This window comes from Formica exsecta, unplaced genomic scaffold, assembly GCF_003651465.1.
Source record: "Formica exsecta isolate Colony F162 unplaced genomic scaffold, ASM365146v1 scaffold176, whole genome shotgun sequence".
Taxonomy (NCBI): domain Eukaryota; kingdom Metazoa; phylum Arthropoda; class Insecta; order Hymenoptera; family Formicidae; genus Formica; species Formica exsecta.
The window spans coordinates 219,020-237,083 of record NW_021849077.1 but is presented as its reverse complement, the minus strand read 5'-3'; the positions used below and the strand labels follow the sequence as shown (position 1 = coordinate 237,083).

The 18,064-nt window shown below is 36.7% G+C and overlaps 2 protein-coding genes across 2 annotated transcripts in view; one reads left to right on the top strand and one right to left on the bottom strand.

Annotated features, from left to right (window-relative positions):
• The window catches only part of LOC115233524 (headcase protein), a 133,967-nt gene that overhangs the window by 68,994 nt on the left and 46,909 nt on the right, over nucleotides 1-18,064 (bottom strand). The gene's annotated exons all lie outside the window — the stretch shown is intronic.
• Nucleotides 9,870-11,566, top strand: LOC115233527 (leucine-rich repeat extensin-like protein 3). The gene is made up of 3 exons (XM_029804009.1): nucleotides 9,870-9,928; nucleotides 10,123-10,415; nucleotides 10,536-11,566. Exons 1-3 carry the CDS (start codon nucleotides 9,877-9,879, stop codon nucleotides 10,614-10,616), a joined length of 426 nt encoding a protein of 141 aa, XP_029659869.1. The 5' UTR covers nucleotides 9,870-9,876; the 3' UTR covers nucleotides 10,617-11,566.

Sequence of the window (18,064 nt, the reverse complement as noted above, 5' to 3'; positions counted from 1 at the left end):
TTCATAAAGTGTGTCACATGCTTGCGTCGCGCTATTCATATTTAAAGTAGTTTCTTTTAAAATATGTTCCGATTATTTCCTACTAACCTGCATTATATTGTTACAAGTCAATAAATTTTTATTTAATTAAAAAATTAGTCGAGTATCGCGGTTTAACTGATCATCTAAATGATCTTTACGAATGCAATAGCCTCATACATATATACAATGATTGACAATTACTAAAATGATCACTAAAAATTTCCGGAAATTTGCAATTTTAATTAATTGCGCGAGACGCATTTTGCTTTATCGCGGACAATACATTAATTATCTTCCGATATCGCGTGCCGACTGCTTTTTCCCAACGTATAGAATACGCAGGAGAGGACAACTCTCGAGCACGTCGTGTTCATCGCCAACGCTGGCGCGTCCCGGGTCTTCCTCTCTCATCGCAGGAAAAGCTCATTTGCATATAAATATAAGTAAAAAGTGCATTTGCATTTAAATGTCCAACCTGGGTACTCCCGCGGTACTCCCGCTCTTCATCGTCGTCGTTCTCTCGATCGAAAGTTAACGGTGAATAGACCGTGAGGATGATGATACCGTTCAATAAAGGTCCCCGCAATGAAAATAAATGACTATATCAATTTTTTGAACCAATTATTTTTCATCGATGGAAAACAATATCAATATATCATCCATCATTTTATAATATAAATTTTATAAAAAACAAATAAATAATTCGTATTTGTATATACAGGGTGTTTCAGGGTTAAATGTCCTAACTTAAAATATGAATTTAGGACCTGAAAACAAGAAAAATGTTTCCTCTGGAGATATGCCCGTAAACACTTTATTTAAGAGATATTGACATCTAAAATTATGGGTAGGAATAATAAAAATGTACGACTGCTAAAATACTGCTGATATTTGTTTCCGTAACTGTACATGTCGATATTGACATTATAAAAACGGTACACAAACACCATATTGACATATCAAAAACCAAAACAATTTTTGAGAAATGCCAAGCTTGTCTCAATGTTCAAGGCCGTCACTTTGAACAAAATTTATAATTGTTGTTAAAATTTTCATATTTTCTAGTAATAAAGTAGTTGAAATACACTATTAATTTATTTATTATAATCTGATAATAATTTCATAAAATTTTATAATGAAAATGTTTAGATGTCAATATCTCTTAAACAAAACGTTTACGGGCATACCTCCAGAGGAAAATTTTTTCTTGTTTCGAGATTCTAAACTTATATTTTAAATTAGAACATTTAACTCTGAAACACCCTGTATATATAGTTTCTTCATTCTGTTTTCAAGTTCAACAAATCTTCGAATGCAAAAAAGATCGATATCGCAACAATTGTAATTTCATCATGACAGATGATTTGTGATCTCTCGCTGAATGTACACACGACGCGGTAATATCCATTAATTGAATGTAATACTGATAATCGTTCAAAATTCAATGATTGTAGATAATCACGCTAGTCTCTTCGAGAGATTCAAGAAAATATACATATGCGTGTCGATCGGGCAGATCTTGAAAGCGGATCCCTGCAGGCTACATCGCGCCAGCGAGAAGAGGCGAAACATGCGTGCAACTATACATCGCGACTATGCAATCACGCGAATCGAGAAGCTGTAAGACGAGAAACGTTTACTGCGACTTGCAGTGTATAAAGCATCGCGCCGGTACGAGAAACACGATAACGTTTCAATCGGTTGCGGAATGTCTCGGTCTACTACACTGTGAAGATGCAAAGCACTTAGATTGCAATTTAGGAGCCCCGACTTTGCTTAAATCATCACATCGTGTGCTCGACCGTAAACAATCGGTTTGACAGTTACTCCGATTCTCGTTGATGAATGAAAATCAATGGGCATTTAAATATGTGTCGTAAATTAAATTCACGTTACTTCCTCACAGATTATCACTGATGAGAATAACGTAATTATCGGCCTATAAATAATCGCGTAACTTTTTGTGGTGTATAAAAGGTCGATACAAAGCATCTCATTAGAATCAATTGTGACCTGTAAAACTTTGAAACCTTTCAACGATTCAGATATTCATCAGCAGCACCAAAATCCGAGGCCAATTCATCACGTAATCAATTCTCTTCGAGAATAATCGCTAAAACTCTTTAAACATAATCGCGAATACGTGCTAATGAAGCCGCTAAAAAGAAGCAAACACATTTAATTTTCTCTCCCTCTGTTTTTAGCGAGCGTAAAACAACTTCCAAACAACTTATATAAGCGGCTTAGCTACCTTGAAGTCGGTCGTTGCCGCTGTCTCCCATCGACATACGTGTCGAAGGTTTGCCGCTCGCGACTGCCAATCATGGCACGCGACATTCGCGATAAACGAGTCTTCGCGCGAGTGCACGCGGTCTTTAAGAGAGACTTGGTATTATTTATTGAATTAAATTCGGCATAAATCGACCGAGTGTCGATTTTCTTTGGCGACTTGTTTGCCTTTTTTTCTATGTCTTGCATTGCAAATGCAATTTTATGCATTTAAACGTCGCGCATGATCGGAATATGTTTCTGCGTCAATGGAAATGAATTAAACAGCTCGATCTCGATATACTGTAGTCTCGATATTAAAGTTTCAATTGACATTTCATAGGTTGATAGTACGTTGTGATTATTGAACCAGCACTTCTAAATGCATATTAATATTTTAAATTTGTTCTGACATTAAACATCGTTGTAGTCTGTTTGGTCAAATATTTCTTTTCCTTTTTCTTGATATAAATACAAACGACTGAACCGCGAAAATGTCGATCAAAAGTTTTAGAGCACGTATTAACATATGTACTTACATTTCGCTGTTGCATTGTTCATATAAATTTCTCGCCAGTTACGGATAAGTATAAAGATATTTCTTTACCTGTAACAAAAAGACAAATATTAGTGACAAAAATGCTATGAAAAGTGAAAAATATTAGTCTAATAAATTCCATATTAAAAGATCTCGGATGACTGCAAATTTCTCACAAGTTCCGTTTATATCGCAGTAACATAACGAGAAGAAATGTAGCGCGCGGCTCTAATACCTTTGATATTCAAAACCGTAAAGTAACACACACTTTGAGTAACGTTCATTCAGATTGCAAATATTTTCTCTACATGGAATCGCGTCCGGTTCGCGTTACTTTGATGGCTCAACCGTTTTAACCCGGCAATCATAAAACTAACGGTTTCAAAGAATTCAAGCTTTGCAATCGTTATCCTGTACTATGTTTTGCTACTGCTATCATTCAGAAAAGATGTATTAATCTTTAATTATAATAAAAATATATATGATATCGGATCCATATCGTATACAAGAAATGTGTCATAAGGCATGTACACTTTTTAGAGCGTGTCAAATGTTATAAAAGAGATGTAGAAAAAGAGACATTCGTCATACATATATATGTTCCTCCAATCGATAATAGTTATGACAAATCTTTTAAAAATCTTGTAAACATAACCGCGGAAAAATCTTTTGTTTAAAAATTATTTCTTCGGATCAATATATTCGGAGATCGTAAATCTCCCGACAGACCGTAACAAAAATCTGGAATTAAAAAAATGCCAAATTGAAAGGTATTAAGTCGCATTCGCGAATTGTCAAAACGTGTTCAGGCGATTGATAGATCGATCATTCATGCCTCCCCCTTTTTTCAAGCTCCATTTTACCGGATAGAACGAGCGAACGACCCTTTTTGATATCCTTTATAAGTATACACCTGTCCCGATTAGGGATCTGCCCTCCTTTCAAAAGAAAACGTTGTCACTGCCCCGTGCAGCCGTCCGTTCCTCGAATAGGATAATCTTTAATTACTATGCTTCGATCTCAACATAAGTTACCAAGTCGACTTTTTCTTTTAAAAACTTAGTCAAAGTATAGGAAATTATTTGCCACCTTTTATCTCGTAATCGTTACATTATCTCACGAAAAGATTTGGTCTCACAACATTGTACTAGTTAACATTAACTATAGTTAATACTTTTTTCAATCTGCGTTATAAAGAAAAATCTAAATTACTTATATATATATATATTTTTCTATGATAAAACTGAAGAAAAAATGTATATATTTTATAAATATCAAAATATTTACATAGTTGCTAATATATAAATTATTCTCATAATCAATTTTATACTAATACTTTTCAAAATAACTAATCTTTAATTACTGAAAAGCCTTTCTCCTTGGTTTCATTAATATCTATCATTAACACACTTATTCAATATCCATTTCTGATTAGTCTTTTAAGATTAATAAAGCTTCAATTTAGCATTTGCTAAAATCGCGACAATTTAATCGAAAAGAAAATTATATAAAATTATTATAATTTCTTCTGTTTTATTCTCTCGAAGAGAAAGACAAATAAAATAATAAAAATGAGAGTACTGCTTAATGGTATTATCACAAAATTGTTGGGTACTCTATTCGACCAAGATGTCTCAAAGATAAACAAAGAATGTTTCAATACTGCAATATTTTTCCAGTATTTAATACTCTCAATCACCATAGAATTTCGAGAGATACGCTTGTCTTGCTTCAAAGCACGAGAAAAGCGAATATTTAATTTCTAAGGACAAATCACGAGAGAGATATTAGCTCCGTTAAGGCATCGTAGTATTCGATGTGCGAGAAATGACAAGAAAGTCAGGAAACACAGGAACAACACGAAAAATCATTCTCGCGTATCCGCGTCGTGCGGAAGCGGAGTAAGAGATCTCGTTTCCGGTCGTCGAGTATTTTCTTTCCTTTGTTCTATACCTTAAAGCGGACGCAGCGAGGGCTCCGGAAGTACGGAATGCAGATTTTTGACAGGAGCGCCCAGAGGTGCGGAAATGGGGTGTGCAAAGGGACGGACGACGACATAAAGGAAGGGAAACGAGAATGGAAAGAAGTAAAAGAAGACGCCTCGTGAGACAGCTGTTGGGGTATTTCGCGAGCTTAGCTTTCAGCTAAAAAGCATGAGAAAAAGTGAGAATACGCATCGAAATTTTTTCTTGATATCTCTGCCGTTTTTTTGATGATTGAATTCAGATTTACATAACAGTAAGTTGTGACTTATCGTTGTCCACAATGAATTAAAATATTCATCTATTTATTTATTCTCTTTTCTCTCGATTGCATAAATTCATATTAAAATCTTCAAATTACCATTCTTTATTAAACCTTTAGGCAACTTCAACGAAATAATATTCAATATTTTTATAAATAAAAGAAATTCTTACGCAAAAAAAGAGAGAAAGAGAGAAAAATCAATCATCTTTGTCCATCTTTCTTCATCTCTCATCATCCAAAATACGTCAGCAGGTACAATATATGTATATGTGCTAGCAAATCCGTTTTCTCGTCCTGCCAATCTTGCTTCCCATTTTTGCTCCCATCTTCGTTGTCTCCCCTTATCTTTCCCGTTCGATCACTTCTCGTTGACTCTCGAGTTTCCATTCTCGCGTGCCACGAGGTACATTAGCGATCCTTCGATCGTCCAGGGACCATGCTGCTCTCCTCGTGCCTTTCCAATTTCACGAAACGAAGGGACGCGGCCAACGTAAAAGTACAGGAGAAGCATTTCTCGAGGCCCACTAGAAACTCGTCTCGAATTACTTTTCAGGGAAAAAGAGAAGAAAGGCGACACATTCGAGGAAAAGGATCGGAGGAAAAGCACGAGAGTATTTCTTTTTTCCAAAATTTGCATATAATCCCGTTTTTCCGCCATAAAAATTCATAGAAAACCGCTTGCCATTGATCTAGAAATAAAAAATTATCGATGCTTGGACTTTTCCGCGAAATCTAAAATCATGCATATAATCTCTCTTCGATTATTCTCTCACGTCAAAAACAAAAAGAATTTTTCTTCATGGATATTAATGATATTGATCATTGCAATTCAATCATTAGCTATCAGGTACAACAAGAAAAACTTGTGTTAAAAACGTGCCGTATTACGTAATAAATTTCCAAGAGTTGTTTAACACATCGTCATCAGCTAGAAATAATTTCGCACATAGACATAGTCTGTTTTGTTAAATTACCAAGTCTATTCTGCTAATTTACTCTCTTCATTTATTAATGCGAATGTTATATTTTCAAAAAATTTGCAAAAACATATAATTTATAATATCCCCAATTTATACCAAATCCTTGTACATCTCGCACAGAGTGAAAAAAAAATTACATAAATTGCTTCCTTAACGGTTCTTTCACAACATATGATTAAGAGAGAGAGAGAGAGAGAGAGAGAGAGAGTTAATCAACATTAGTAATAAAATCTGCGTTATTCGCGATACTATTCTATCCCAAAAGTGTATTATCTGGTCATAAGCATATCCGAAATAATCAATAGCGTTTTATCAGAATAGCTTTGTTCCTCAGGATTCCAAGCCGGCGACAGGAATGTTTGGAGAACAAAGAGCGTGGAGCGCGGATAAAGCGGTTAGAGAAGCGACGACGACCGTCGGGGAAGTTTCGCAGTTACGAAAGTGAATAGAGAGAAGCGACATAGTTCTCTTTCAATCGTGTTTCTCTGATCGGTTTCAGTTCTTCTCTGTCATTCCTATCGTTGATATCAGTTCACTCTTTTTCTCGTTTATCCCCGCACCAACGACTCACGAGAAAACTTTGCTATTAATCGAACACTTGTTCGTTCAAAAGAAAAAGAAAGATGTATCTCTCCTTCTAGATCATCCAATTACACGAAAGTGAGATTAATATAAAGATAATATTAATATAAAAAAAATATTACACAAATGATCCATTCGTAGTATATTTTAAAAATACATATTGTTTTACGCATTTATGCAATTGAACAATTTAGTAGATAAATAAATTATTTGTCACAAACAAAAGATCACTTAGAAAATTAAAAATTTTTTGTTATCATTGCTAACTCTGATAAAATAATAGCAAATAAATGCAATACATGTTGTAATACCTCACGCGTAATGTAATTTGAAGTGTTCTCCCAAGGACATTAATTTCGATCGAGCAATTATCGAATGCGATAAGTGCCAGCTCGACACTTAACGATTGACTAAATAGCGAGAGACGCAAATAAATAATTTCAATTGACGCTCGCGATTCGTACGGTCTTGCGAAACATATCGATATGACGATCCATCCTCTTTCGTCTAAGTTCCTAGGAGGGACGCAATCGAACCGGAAAGAGAGAGAGATATAGCCATCCATACCACACACAGCATTTTTATTCCTCGAGGACAAAGGGACGTCCCGCGAAGGGAAGATTATGACCGATGAAATACCGCATTAAGGGTCCCGGTACACTCTCGATTCTAGAAATGGGCGCACCTGCCACTCGTCCGTCCTCAATCCGGGACTCTTTTGGCTCCTGAACGCCGGGCAGAATGGGATTGTTTCTCTCGTCCTCTTATTTTCGTCCGTCCCCTCAACCCGCGACGCGCATTGGTCACGAATTTCATCTCTCGGGAGAGTAGACAAGCGTATCCGATAGCCGCTTATTGGATTTAGCAAGGAAGTAGTATTTCCCTCCGCCACATGATGACGGAGGGGTGGATTCTTCGTTAAGAAGATTACTAGAGTAGATAGCGCGCGGAACGATCGTTTCGATAGGACCGTTCGATGGACATTAATGTGCATTAGAGATGTACATCAAATCAAATGCACAATTTAATTAAGTAATATCGAATGCAAGAGAGCGTGGGTCTCAATCGAAATAATTCAACGATACGAAGATCAAAGCAATAAAGTTCCTCTAAAGTAGAGACAGAAATACATTTTTTATGCAAAAGTCTTCATTTAATTATTCTTTTAGTAACAATTTAATTAGATATTCTATAGAAAAATTCTTTATCCTTTATTGCCTTTTATGTTTCTTCGTGTTTGAAAAAGATATTGTTATTCTTAATTTTTATACCATTGTCTCCGTCAAAATGAATATCATCTGTTCTTGTTTCGCATCAGCGTCCTACAATATATTCAATCCAAAAAAAACACCGTTATTCAACGGATTTTTTAAAATGCAGTTATAGAAGTTTATACACCGATTATATTACGTTACAGAATGCGACTGCCTTTGTCCCTCGCGGCACGTGTCCCATTGTCGTTAAAATGACGAAAGAACCAACCGGCCAGCTGCCCCAGAAAATACTACGACAATAAAATACTGCACGCAGAAATAGTTGCAATAAGTTAACAAGACAAAGAATCGAATGAAATGGATACTACAAAATTATTTTCGTATGCAACTCGTAATATCTTTACAATAATTAATACAAATTTCCGATAGCGTAATGGAGACAATCGCAATAAAACTATTTCTTCGTTAACTAACTTTTGAAAAGAAACAAGAAACAATTATAATATCAAATAATATGAATAAACTAAAATATAATAACAAAAATACAGATATAGCGTAAAAGAAAGAAATAAACATTTTCAAGAAAAAGAAAAGAATTTCTTGCTTGACTTGTCTAAATTCTCAATATTGCTAATGAGATAACGTAAAACTGAATTGATGCCTTCTTTAAGTCTCAAATAGATATGCAATGTAAGAAAGGTCATCGGGCTATAGTTCGTTGATTAAATAAAAAAAAATATATGATTGTGGATAACATATATATGTTTGATAATATAAGCGTATTTCAGCAAAATATATTATTTAATAGTATTCAAAACATCAACTTTACTTGTATTAATGAATGTTGTAAACTTCCAAAGACGTGAAAAATTAAACCGGCGCGAATATACATATCTATGTCCATGTATATATATATATATATATATATATATATGTATATATGAAAACAGATTAACTAAATATAAGATTGATAAAAAACAAGTTTATTTCATTCTTATCATTAAGCAAATACAGTAGTTGATATACATCTGCATAACACGTGCGGGACTGTTATTGACTTTCAAGAAGAAAAAGTACAAATATTTTTTCAATCCAAGAATAACATAATATACATATAAGAAATCAAATATAAATACTAATGAGATATTATTTAAATCACAAATATGGACATGTAATTAAAAAGTGTTATCGGAGTTGTATTTCATTCGTGGCTTTAAATAAAACCGAATGGCAATTAATGGCAATGACCTCGTTTAAATCACAAATAAATATACAAGATAAAGAAGTCACATCATGACTATATATCATCTAGTTATTTGAATGGAAAAATCTTGTATACAATATGCATATATTTAAAATTATAATGTGCTTTAATAAAATAAATCATGATATATTTTATCTTAGCAATATCTAAAAAAAATTCAGTTTTATTTGTACCTTTTATAATCTTTGCGATTGTTATGAAATTCCAAAGATATATGTGATGTGTATATATGCACAAAATTGAACGTAATATAAAATTGCATCTTTATTCTCATTTCTTTCTGTATATTGGCAATATTATTAAGATGACGAAGTAAAACTTGAAGAGTACTTGTTTATATTAATAAAATTTTTAGAAAAAGCACTATTTATATACTAAAAAGGTCTCGAATTGAGTTATTCACCTTATAATATAACTGAAGTACATGTTCTATATCAAAACAATGAGACAAGAAAACAGGAAAGATTTGAAGAAAAACGATAAGACGTGTGCCACGCTACGACATAGTTCTTCACGTACGCAGCGTTTTGTTGAAGAAATGCCCATACATCCTACCGCACATTTGTAACAACTCCAGTAAAAAGCTAAAGTTTAGATTTCTTTTGTCACTATTGTAAGTTACGCTATTGATAACGCGAATAAATAAAGAATATCAATATGCGCAAAAAATTCTAGTATAAAAAAAGCCTCTAACTAGCAACATGCATCAATCTCGAACTGTTTAGCCATTAATGAACAGCAAGCAACAAAAAATTTTTCAACATGTCTCGCAATCTGATGGTTCTCTTCCTTCTCGTAGCGATTATTTGCGTCAGTAAGTATAAACTCAAAAATAATATTTAAATTGCACGCACACACTATAGTATATATATATAATATTTTTAACATCTTTACGTCTAATCAATGTATTTATAATAATACATTCTTGTACCTTATTTTTATACAATTTTATAAAAATCGATATATTTTTAGTAATCGAGTACAAAAATATAACAATTTATTTTATAGCTGTCATGAGTAATCCTTCCTCAAAGCTATGCAAGCCGCCACCGCCTCCTCCTCCGCCACCTCCGCCGCCTCCGCCACCTCCGCCGCCTCCACCAAAGAAATGCAAGCCGACAACGACAACACCACTACCACCTCCTCCACCAAAGAAATGCAAGCCGACACCACCACCACCACCACCACTTCCTCCTCCTTCTCCACTACCGAAATGTTGTAAGAATGAGATCTATAAGACATGTGGATCGCCAACCGCCTGCCAACCAACCTGCAAGAATCCTCGTCCAATATGCAAGAAAGTGGTAATCTCTCTCTCTCTTCATTGATTACTTTAAACATTTTAAATATTTATAAAGTTTAGAAAAAAACTATGTGTGTATATGAACTTTCTATACTTTCATTTTTCGTTTTTTTTTCAGTGGTGCGTCAAGGGCTGTTTCTGCAAAAATGGCTTATTGAGAAACAAATTGGGTAAATGCGTCAAGCCTTACAACTGTTAATCATGGAGATAACTTATACTACAATCAATTGATATTCTTATGTATGTGTGTACTAGTACCAAATGCTTCTTTATATCATTTAAATACATATAATCACATGTGATTACGGTAATAATAACTCATGCAAAAATCAAAAACCTGCCTCATGATTATTTCCGAGAAGATAATTTCGCGTTCATCCAATTCAATAAATCCAAAAAGTTTCGAAACTCGGATGGCTAGTCCGGCAAAATTCACCCCTTACTGTATTTATGTAACATCACGACCGTCACCACCCTACGGGCATCGAAGGGTAAATCAGCGCAGTCGTGTGCTGACGTATTCGCTCGCATTACCGACGTGACCCGCACACGCTTGAGAAATTGTCTGAAAGCTCACGTCGCACGCTCCTCAAACGAGAGAATCCCCAGTCCTCCTAGAATCCCTTTGAACCTGTCGATTCTGTCGAGGAAAGGAAGGCAAGAAGGGCAAACGCGCCGCGCTTCCTATTCTCGCACCCTCGTTGTACCTCCGTCGACGATTGCCAAAGCTTTGCGTCTCCTCCTCTCCTTTTTCCGTCTCGCTGTCCGTCTCTTTCTTCTTTCACGACGAAACCCATGAAATCGCGTCACATTCGTACGCAATCAAGCAGTAGTTTCCACCCAGGGGCCTAACTCCTGCGAGACCGGCTTCGTTCTCTCTGTCTCTCTTTCGTCTCGCACCGTTACCCTCTGGTCGTCAAATCGAATTCATCGTGGCGCATTAACAGCTGTCGCGGTTGATCGTGGATCGTTACCGTTTCTTGCTGCCTATCCCGAAATCTGAACAGTGCGGTAGAAGAGCGGGTGTCACTCGGGATATAGTAGCATAAGAGAGAAGCACGAACGTGTACCTACGAGCAGCGTCGACCGTCCCTTTATCCATCAACAATACGACGAAATGGCAGAGGCGGTGGGGTATTCGATTTATCCAAAGAATGACGAGATAGAAAAACGGTTAGGTGATGGCGGATAATGGTCGGCTGATTTGCCGGCCGTCAAACGCGCGTCAAACGGGCGCTGACAGACCCCGCAGGCTGAAAAAAAAGCGACAGCCTCAATTGAAAATTAATCACCATTGTAAAACGATACGATGGCAAAAGGGGGAGCTATTAAACGGGATCTTCGTTGACGTTAAAGGTTTGCGAGCTATTCCATTAGTTAGAAACATGGGTGTGCATTTGGTATCGCAACGATTTCATTGCCTGAGGACGACGACGATCAGTCAAAGGATTAGAATTTCGCGAACAAGTTGAACAGTTTAATTTGGTGATAAAAAATACCATTTATCTCATCTAGACGAATCGAATCAAGATGGATTTATTTCCTTTATATTTTCACGAGCCAGCGATCTCACTTATCGAGCTTCACACCTATAATCGCGGGACGGAATTATCAACCGAGTACACGCGGTTGCATCTTCGTAATAAGAAATGTTTTCTTCTCTCACAATATTTTCCGATGTTATTCTACCGTTGTCGCTTTGTTGTGGACTTTATTAATAAAAAGTCATCCCGGCTAAACGCCGTGCGCCTGCCTAAATAAAATTCGTCCAATTATTGCGCAATATAACACACGTATATCAGCCGGTAGCATTCGTGGACCGGTTCTCTTCGTTTCTTGGCTTGCAAACAACTTACATAATACCGTATATTTATCCGGCAATGCGGGTTTACTGTACTATACTACCGAGAATATAGCTGCTCCTATTCACTGACGCGATGCGCGCTCGTGTCCGCTCGCTACGCCGATGGAGAATGTATTCATTATGCGCACTTGTGTCGGAATCTCATTAAGAAACGTCTAACTAATTGATACAAGCCTTAACACTTCTTTCTTAGGAACGTAACATAATAATAAAACTATTATTAACCTAGATCATACAGCAAATAGTTCACTTATTGATGTATCTCGTAAATACACGATTCTTTTATCTTGCCGATAATATCACAGACTCGCAATTGCGAAATGGATTTTAACTCGTTATACGTCTATTTAAAAAGATCAGTTCGCAATATATACTTGAGAATTATTTATGAAAATATTCTCTTACGAGATGTCATTTATTATGAACATTGTAAGCAGAATAAAAAAAAAAAAATACTTTTATCAACCAATTTATTCCATAACAAAAAAAAAGGTATGTTTATCATGTCATGCAAATTATTAATGATAATAATTAAAATCTGCATATTTTTTCTATCACTCTATCTGTTATTGTCTGTTACAAAATATGTATTGAGGAAAAAAAAATCGCACGCGTGTCATCCACACAAGTACATAGTATGTATGTAAATAATAAATAAGTATAAAAGACTATAATATTTTTCTTTTGCTTTTCGCAAGAATTTCAATAAAATCTCAAACGCGTGCGACATTGTTTCCATTTATTGTAAGCTGTATATAATGCGTATCATGATGACAATGTATTAAGTACGACAAGAATGCGTGTAAGAATAGAATCAACGGCGCCAACGAACGAAACTACTAACCTAGGTCAACAAAAGCCCGCGTGTCATCACTTCCCGGCGTCGTCATCTCGTGCATGTTACAGGGCAGAACACTACTCGAAAGATCCGCGTGATTGACCGACCTCCGAGATCGATTTGTCTTATGAAGACGTGAGATGTCACGCGATTCCTAGGACATATCAATTACTTCACGCCAGAAACTCGTTATTCAATTCGAACGCATCAGAGGTCAAAATGTATGATATAACCTGCTGAGATAAATTAAATTTTCTTGTTTATAACTTCTCTCGTTTGTTTCGCTATAATTCGCGATAGCGTTATATTATGGTGAAAATATTTTTCTTCATATATCCCGAAACTGATATTCTCATATAGAGAAAAAATAAAATTGCTCTGGTGGTCGAAGCCGGAAAAAATAAAGTTCAATTATGATGTATTTTTTTAAGAACTGCAACCTTTATTTGAAACATTTTTTTGTTACATCAATATTTATCGAAATAATATTTAAAAAGTTATATTTTTTCAGTTTTTTTTAGTTTTGACCTTGAAAATGACCTTGTCGCAAATTTTTATTATCATATTCGTAATCAGCGTTCAAAAATACAAAAAATAGTGTAGTTTCAAAAAAATCGGAGGGTTCACCTATTCGGAACTCCACCCAAATATTTTTCTTCATATATCCCGAAACTGATATTCTCATACTGAGTTTTGACCTTGAAAATGACCTTGTCGCAAATTTTCATTATCATATTTGTAATCAGCGTTAAAAAATACAAAAAATAGTGTAGTTTCAAAAAAATCGGAGGGTTCATCTATTCGGAATTTTATCCTTATCTTGTTATATTATCTTGTTTGGAAAATTCGCATCAAAGATTGGATTAAAGAAAAAAATTCATATACTTTTTTTATTCGATACAGAATTCCTCTTTCAGAGAGTATATTGATCATATTCCAGCAAAGAGAAGATAAAAAGTGAACTTGATATTAAAAATAACGATTTATTATGATGCATCTCGTGAGTATGCCTAGTGGCACGTACACATTGGCCGGATGCCTATTCTCGTCGGGTATGCTGACGTGTGTAAGAATAGAGCTGGTAAATAGCTCTAGCTCTCAGAGAGAGGCAATACTACTCACCTACCTACCTCCACGACACGTTGCCGAGTCGACCCTGACGCAAGAGTAGCAGTGCGCGTTTAGCCTAGCGCGGTCGTTGACTGATTATGCACGTTCGATGCAAGTGCACGCAGAGCCGTCACATTTGTCGGTCGCTCTTTACCAACGCGAGACATGTGATCGACGCCTCGAAATATTTGTAGAAAACGAGAAATTTCGCATTTCACCGTCAATTTTATCGATCTCGATGGAAAATGTATATTCCCTACAATTTTTTTCTTTCTCTCTCTCTCTCCCTCTTCGACTCTAAGATACGGTACGTGTCGAAACGAGAGAAACACGCAATTGTTGCAGAAGCAACATGAAAAGAATTACGGAATTAAAATAACTTTATAAAAGCTTGACGGAAATACTCGCTTCTCCTGCGCATAATGAAAAATTAGACGCAATATACTTAACCGCGACATAATTCCGTAACAAGATATCCGCGCAACATGAAGAAACGTTACGTCATGCTACGAAGATTAAGCCTACTTCAATGTAAACACCTATTATTGCACGTGACACACCTAAGTCTTTAGCTTCGACGATATATGATTTACGATATTATCGTATAACTTCTGATCCATGTTTTTCACAGTTTAATTCAATCGTATAAATATTTTTTACTATAATAGCTTTACTTAGCTTTATGAGCTACGAGGAAGGCAATATGTTTAAAGTCGGTCTTAAATCGGCAAACGCCACCATTAACATTCAATCGTGATTTCGCGTATCCTTCGGGAACATCGAGAAAATAGAATAACCGTTGAAGGTCGTTCCTTTTTTCAAGACGCGCGAGGATTTCTTTCGCGCGGTGTATAATGCACTCTCATGCTCAGGATACGTGCAAACGCGTACAAGGTTGCAACTATGTACAGCTTCGTTCATGATACTGTTCTTATCGCGATCACCGCGTCGACGTGATATCGCGAACACCCGAGATTGTTAGACGACGACGTGTGAAAATCAGCGCGGGATGAAGAGCGTTTCCGACGATTCTTCACGCTTCTTATTGAAGTTACCTGTTGCTTATATAAATAAAAGGTACACCGTGTGTATATGTATACTACTTGCCTCCAGCTTACACGTTAAGCGTGTAATTAAATTAATCGGACTGGAGGCTACCTCGTGTGTATAATCGTAATTACACGGTGACGAACTTAATTGATTACTGACGAGACGCTTCGGCGCTTTTACCGTGATTGTCTCTATTATTTCAACTTCTCGTTATTGTAACAGATGCTTAGAAAATATAAAAAAAGCGATTTTTACACCAGCGATCAGTGAAATTCTTGGTTGTCGCTTCCGTCCAAATGAAAATACACGACTTCCAAGTTCCGCTTAAAGTTGCGGCAACGACTTTTCCGAACCACGAAGCGAAAACGGAATTCTAATTCGGGAACGTTGCCTTCTCTCTAGGAAGCCACCATCCTCGTGATAATTTATACGTGGGACTGGCATTCCATCGTACCGGACATCGTCGGGTAATTAATAGAGAGCGAACTCGGTCATTTCTCCATGCGTGAATTTGTATTCAAGACAGTAATCGCGCTCAGCTCGTTTTATATATATAACGCGACATCAAAGCCAGCTATTACGATATTTATAATTTAATAGAGTTTAATAGAATGACTAATGTGTCGCTGACACTTTCGCGCGAATTCGTATGATTTACAAATTCGCCAAATAGAGATAAGAGAATTACATATCTGATATATATATTTTATAAAATGAAAACAAATATTGATAAATTAAATAATAATGATAACGCGCCACTTTGGTGCTGTACATTGAATAAAATAAACTTGAATAAAATTAAGCAATAAGATTAGACACACCTCAGCTGGAAAGTTTAGGCATTTTTGCGGATTGAGCTAACCGCGTTTCGCAAATTACATTTTGCGGCACGCTTTTGCATAGTAAGTCCTTTAAGCCGGCGGTAAGCACCGCCGTAGACTCGACCGACGATTTATAGCTCGCACGGACGCTCGGTAGCCCGGTAATTAACGAAAACCATTGAAACTTTCGCCGAGGAGGTATAACTTTTCAATGGGAAAACAGTGTAGGCCGCGTAAATTCGCGCGAGAGAACGACCGTACGGGGAGAATTTTCATCGGCCATTGTGAGGATCCGCGAATCCGACAGATATACCGAAAGTTTGAAATTACCAAGGATGTATTGCGTGTGGTTTCGAACCGAGCCGCAAGGACGGTTTTACGCTGACGTCGTATAACACCCGCTGCTCTTTGCGAGGTCGGACAATACGCGCGCGCCAAAGTCGAAACAAATTCCAGCTAAGTACGCGAAAAGTTTTAATGGCCTCGCGGTATTTACGTAAAGGCGCGAGAATCCTCTTCTCCTTTAATCAGGGGGAATTTATGACGCACCGCGTTGCGACTCTCGCGTTGTGTCCCTTGAGCGCAAATCTGCGTCTGGAAAGCGGAAGTTTCGTAATATTGCGCTTATATGCCATGGTGTTTCGAACCGAGCCGCAAGGACGGTTTTACGCTGACGTCGTATAACACCCGCTGCTCTTTGCGAGGTCGGACAATACGCGCGCGCCAAAGTCGAAACAAATTCCAGCTAAGTACGCGAAAAGTTTTAATGGCCTCGCGGTATTTACGTAAAGGCGCGAGAATCCTCTTCTCCTTTAATCAGGGGGAATTTATGACGCACCGCGTTCGCGTTGTGTCTCTTGAGCGCAAATCTGCGTCTGGAAAGCGGAAGTTTCGTAATATTGCGCTTATATGCCATGGTGTTTTGTAATTATTGTATTGTCGGTCTTGCAGAGGAGGAAAATGCAAAGGTAGAAATATATTCTTCTGAAAAATACATTCTCGGTAAATTTTGTAATCATGACGGAAGAAACGGAACAAATTATGCAAATTATTTTCGTCTTTCCCGTGGCATGTACTTTTACGTAATTTCCATAAAATTAGACCTCCTGACGTGTAAGAGCCTTTCTAAAAATAAATATCAAGATCGCGTATCTCGTTGTAAAACACAAGCGCACTAAACAGTTTTATATTAAGTACCGCGCGCGGATAAAATATAACGGGAAACGTGGCGCGTTTGGAAAATATTTCCGACACACGTTTGCTTTAATATCGCGCGAAATATGTTATTTCGAACACGAGCTCGGTCGAGAGAGAGAGAGAGAGAGAGAGAGAGATCCGATAAAACGCGGCCTATCGGCGACCGACATGCGGGAGAGTGTCGGTACGCTTCGTCGTAATTCTCGTCCGTAAAAGAAGCAAAGCCGTCAGTTAGACGTAATTGAATAGCCCCCAAGCCTTAGGTGGCACGTTCCTTCCGTCTGTCGTATCGCGATTGTCCCGGGCAATATGCTCGCAGCCCACGAGAGGCTTATGGCTTATCGCGTAAGTAAGAAATATAGGGTACGAAAATCTAGATAAATATCTCTCGATAGTCGGCTGCATCTGGGATCAGAGCCCAATATATATTTCTATACTTTTTTATCGTATAATTATATAAAACCGTCTCTCTCGCCAACTGCGTCGCTTCCTGTTCGTGATAGACATTAATGATAAGTGGCTAAGAACTTGAAAAAATGATGCAGCATCAATACTCTTGGGAGATATTACGATGTAATATACGTCATCAATCTTAAATATATGTTCACTTTATACGGTCTAGTAAAATTATTGCCTGAAAAGATGGAATTGTGTTTGTGTGTGATATTCCACGTATGTGTGCAGCTTCTTTTCTTTTCTTTATCCTGACATTGTCATAAATAATAGCAATAATATAAAAAATAACGATAAATAAATAAATATATAAA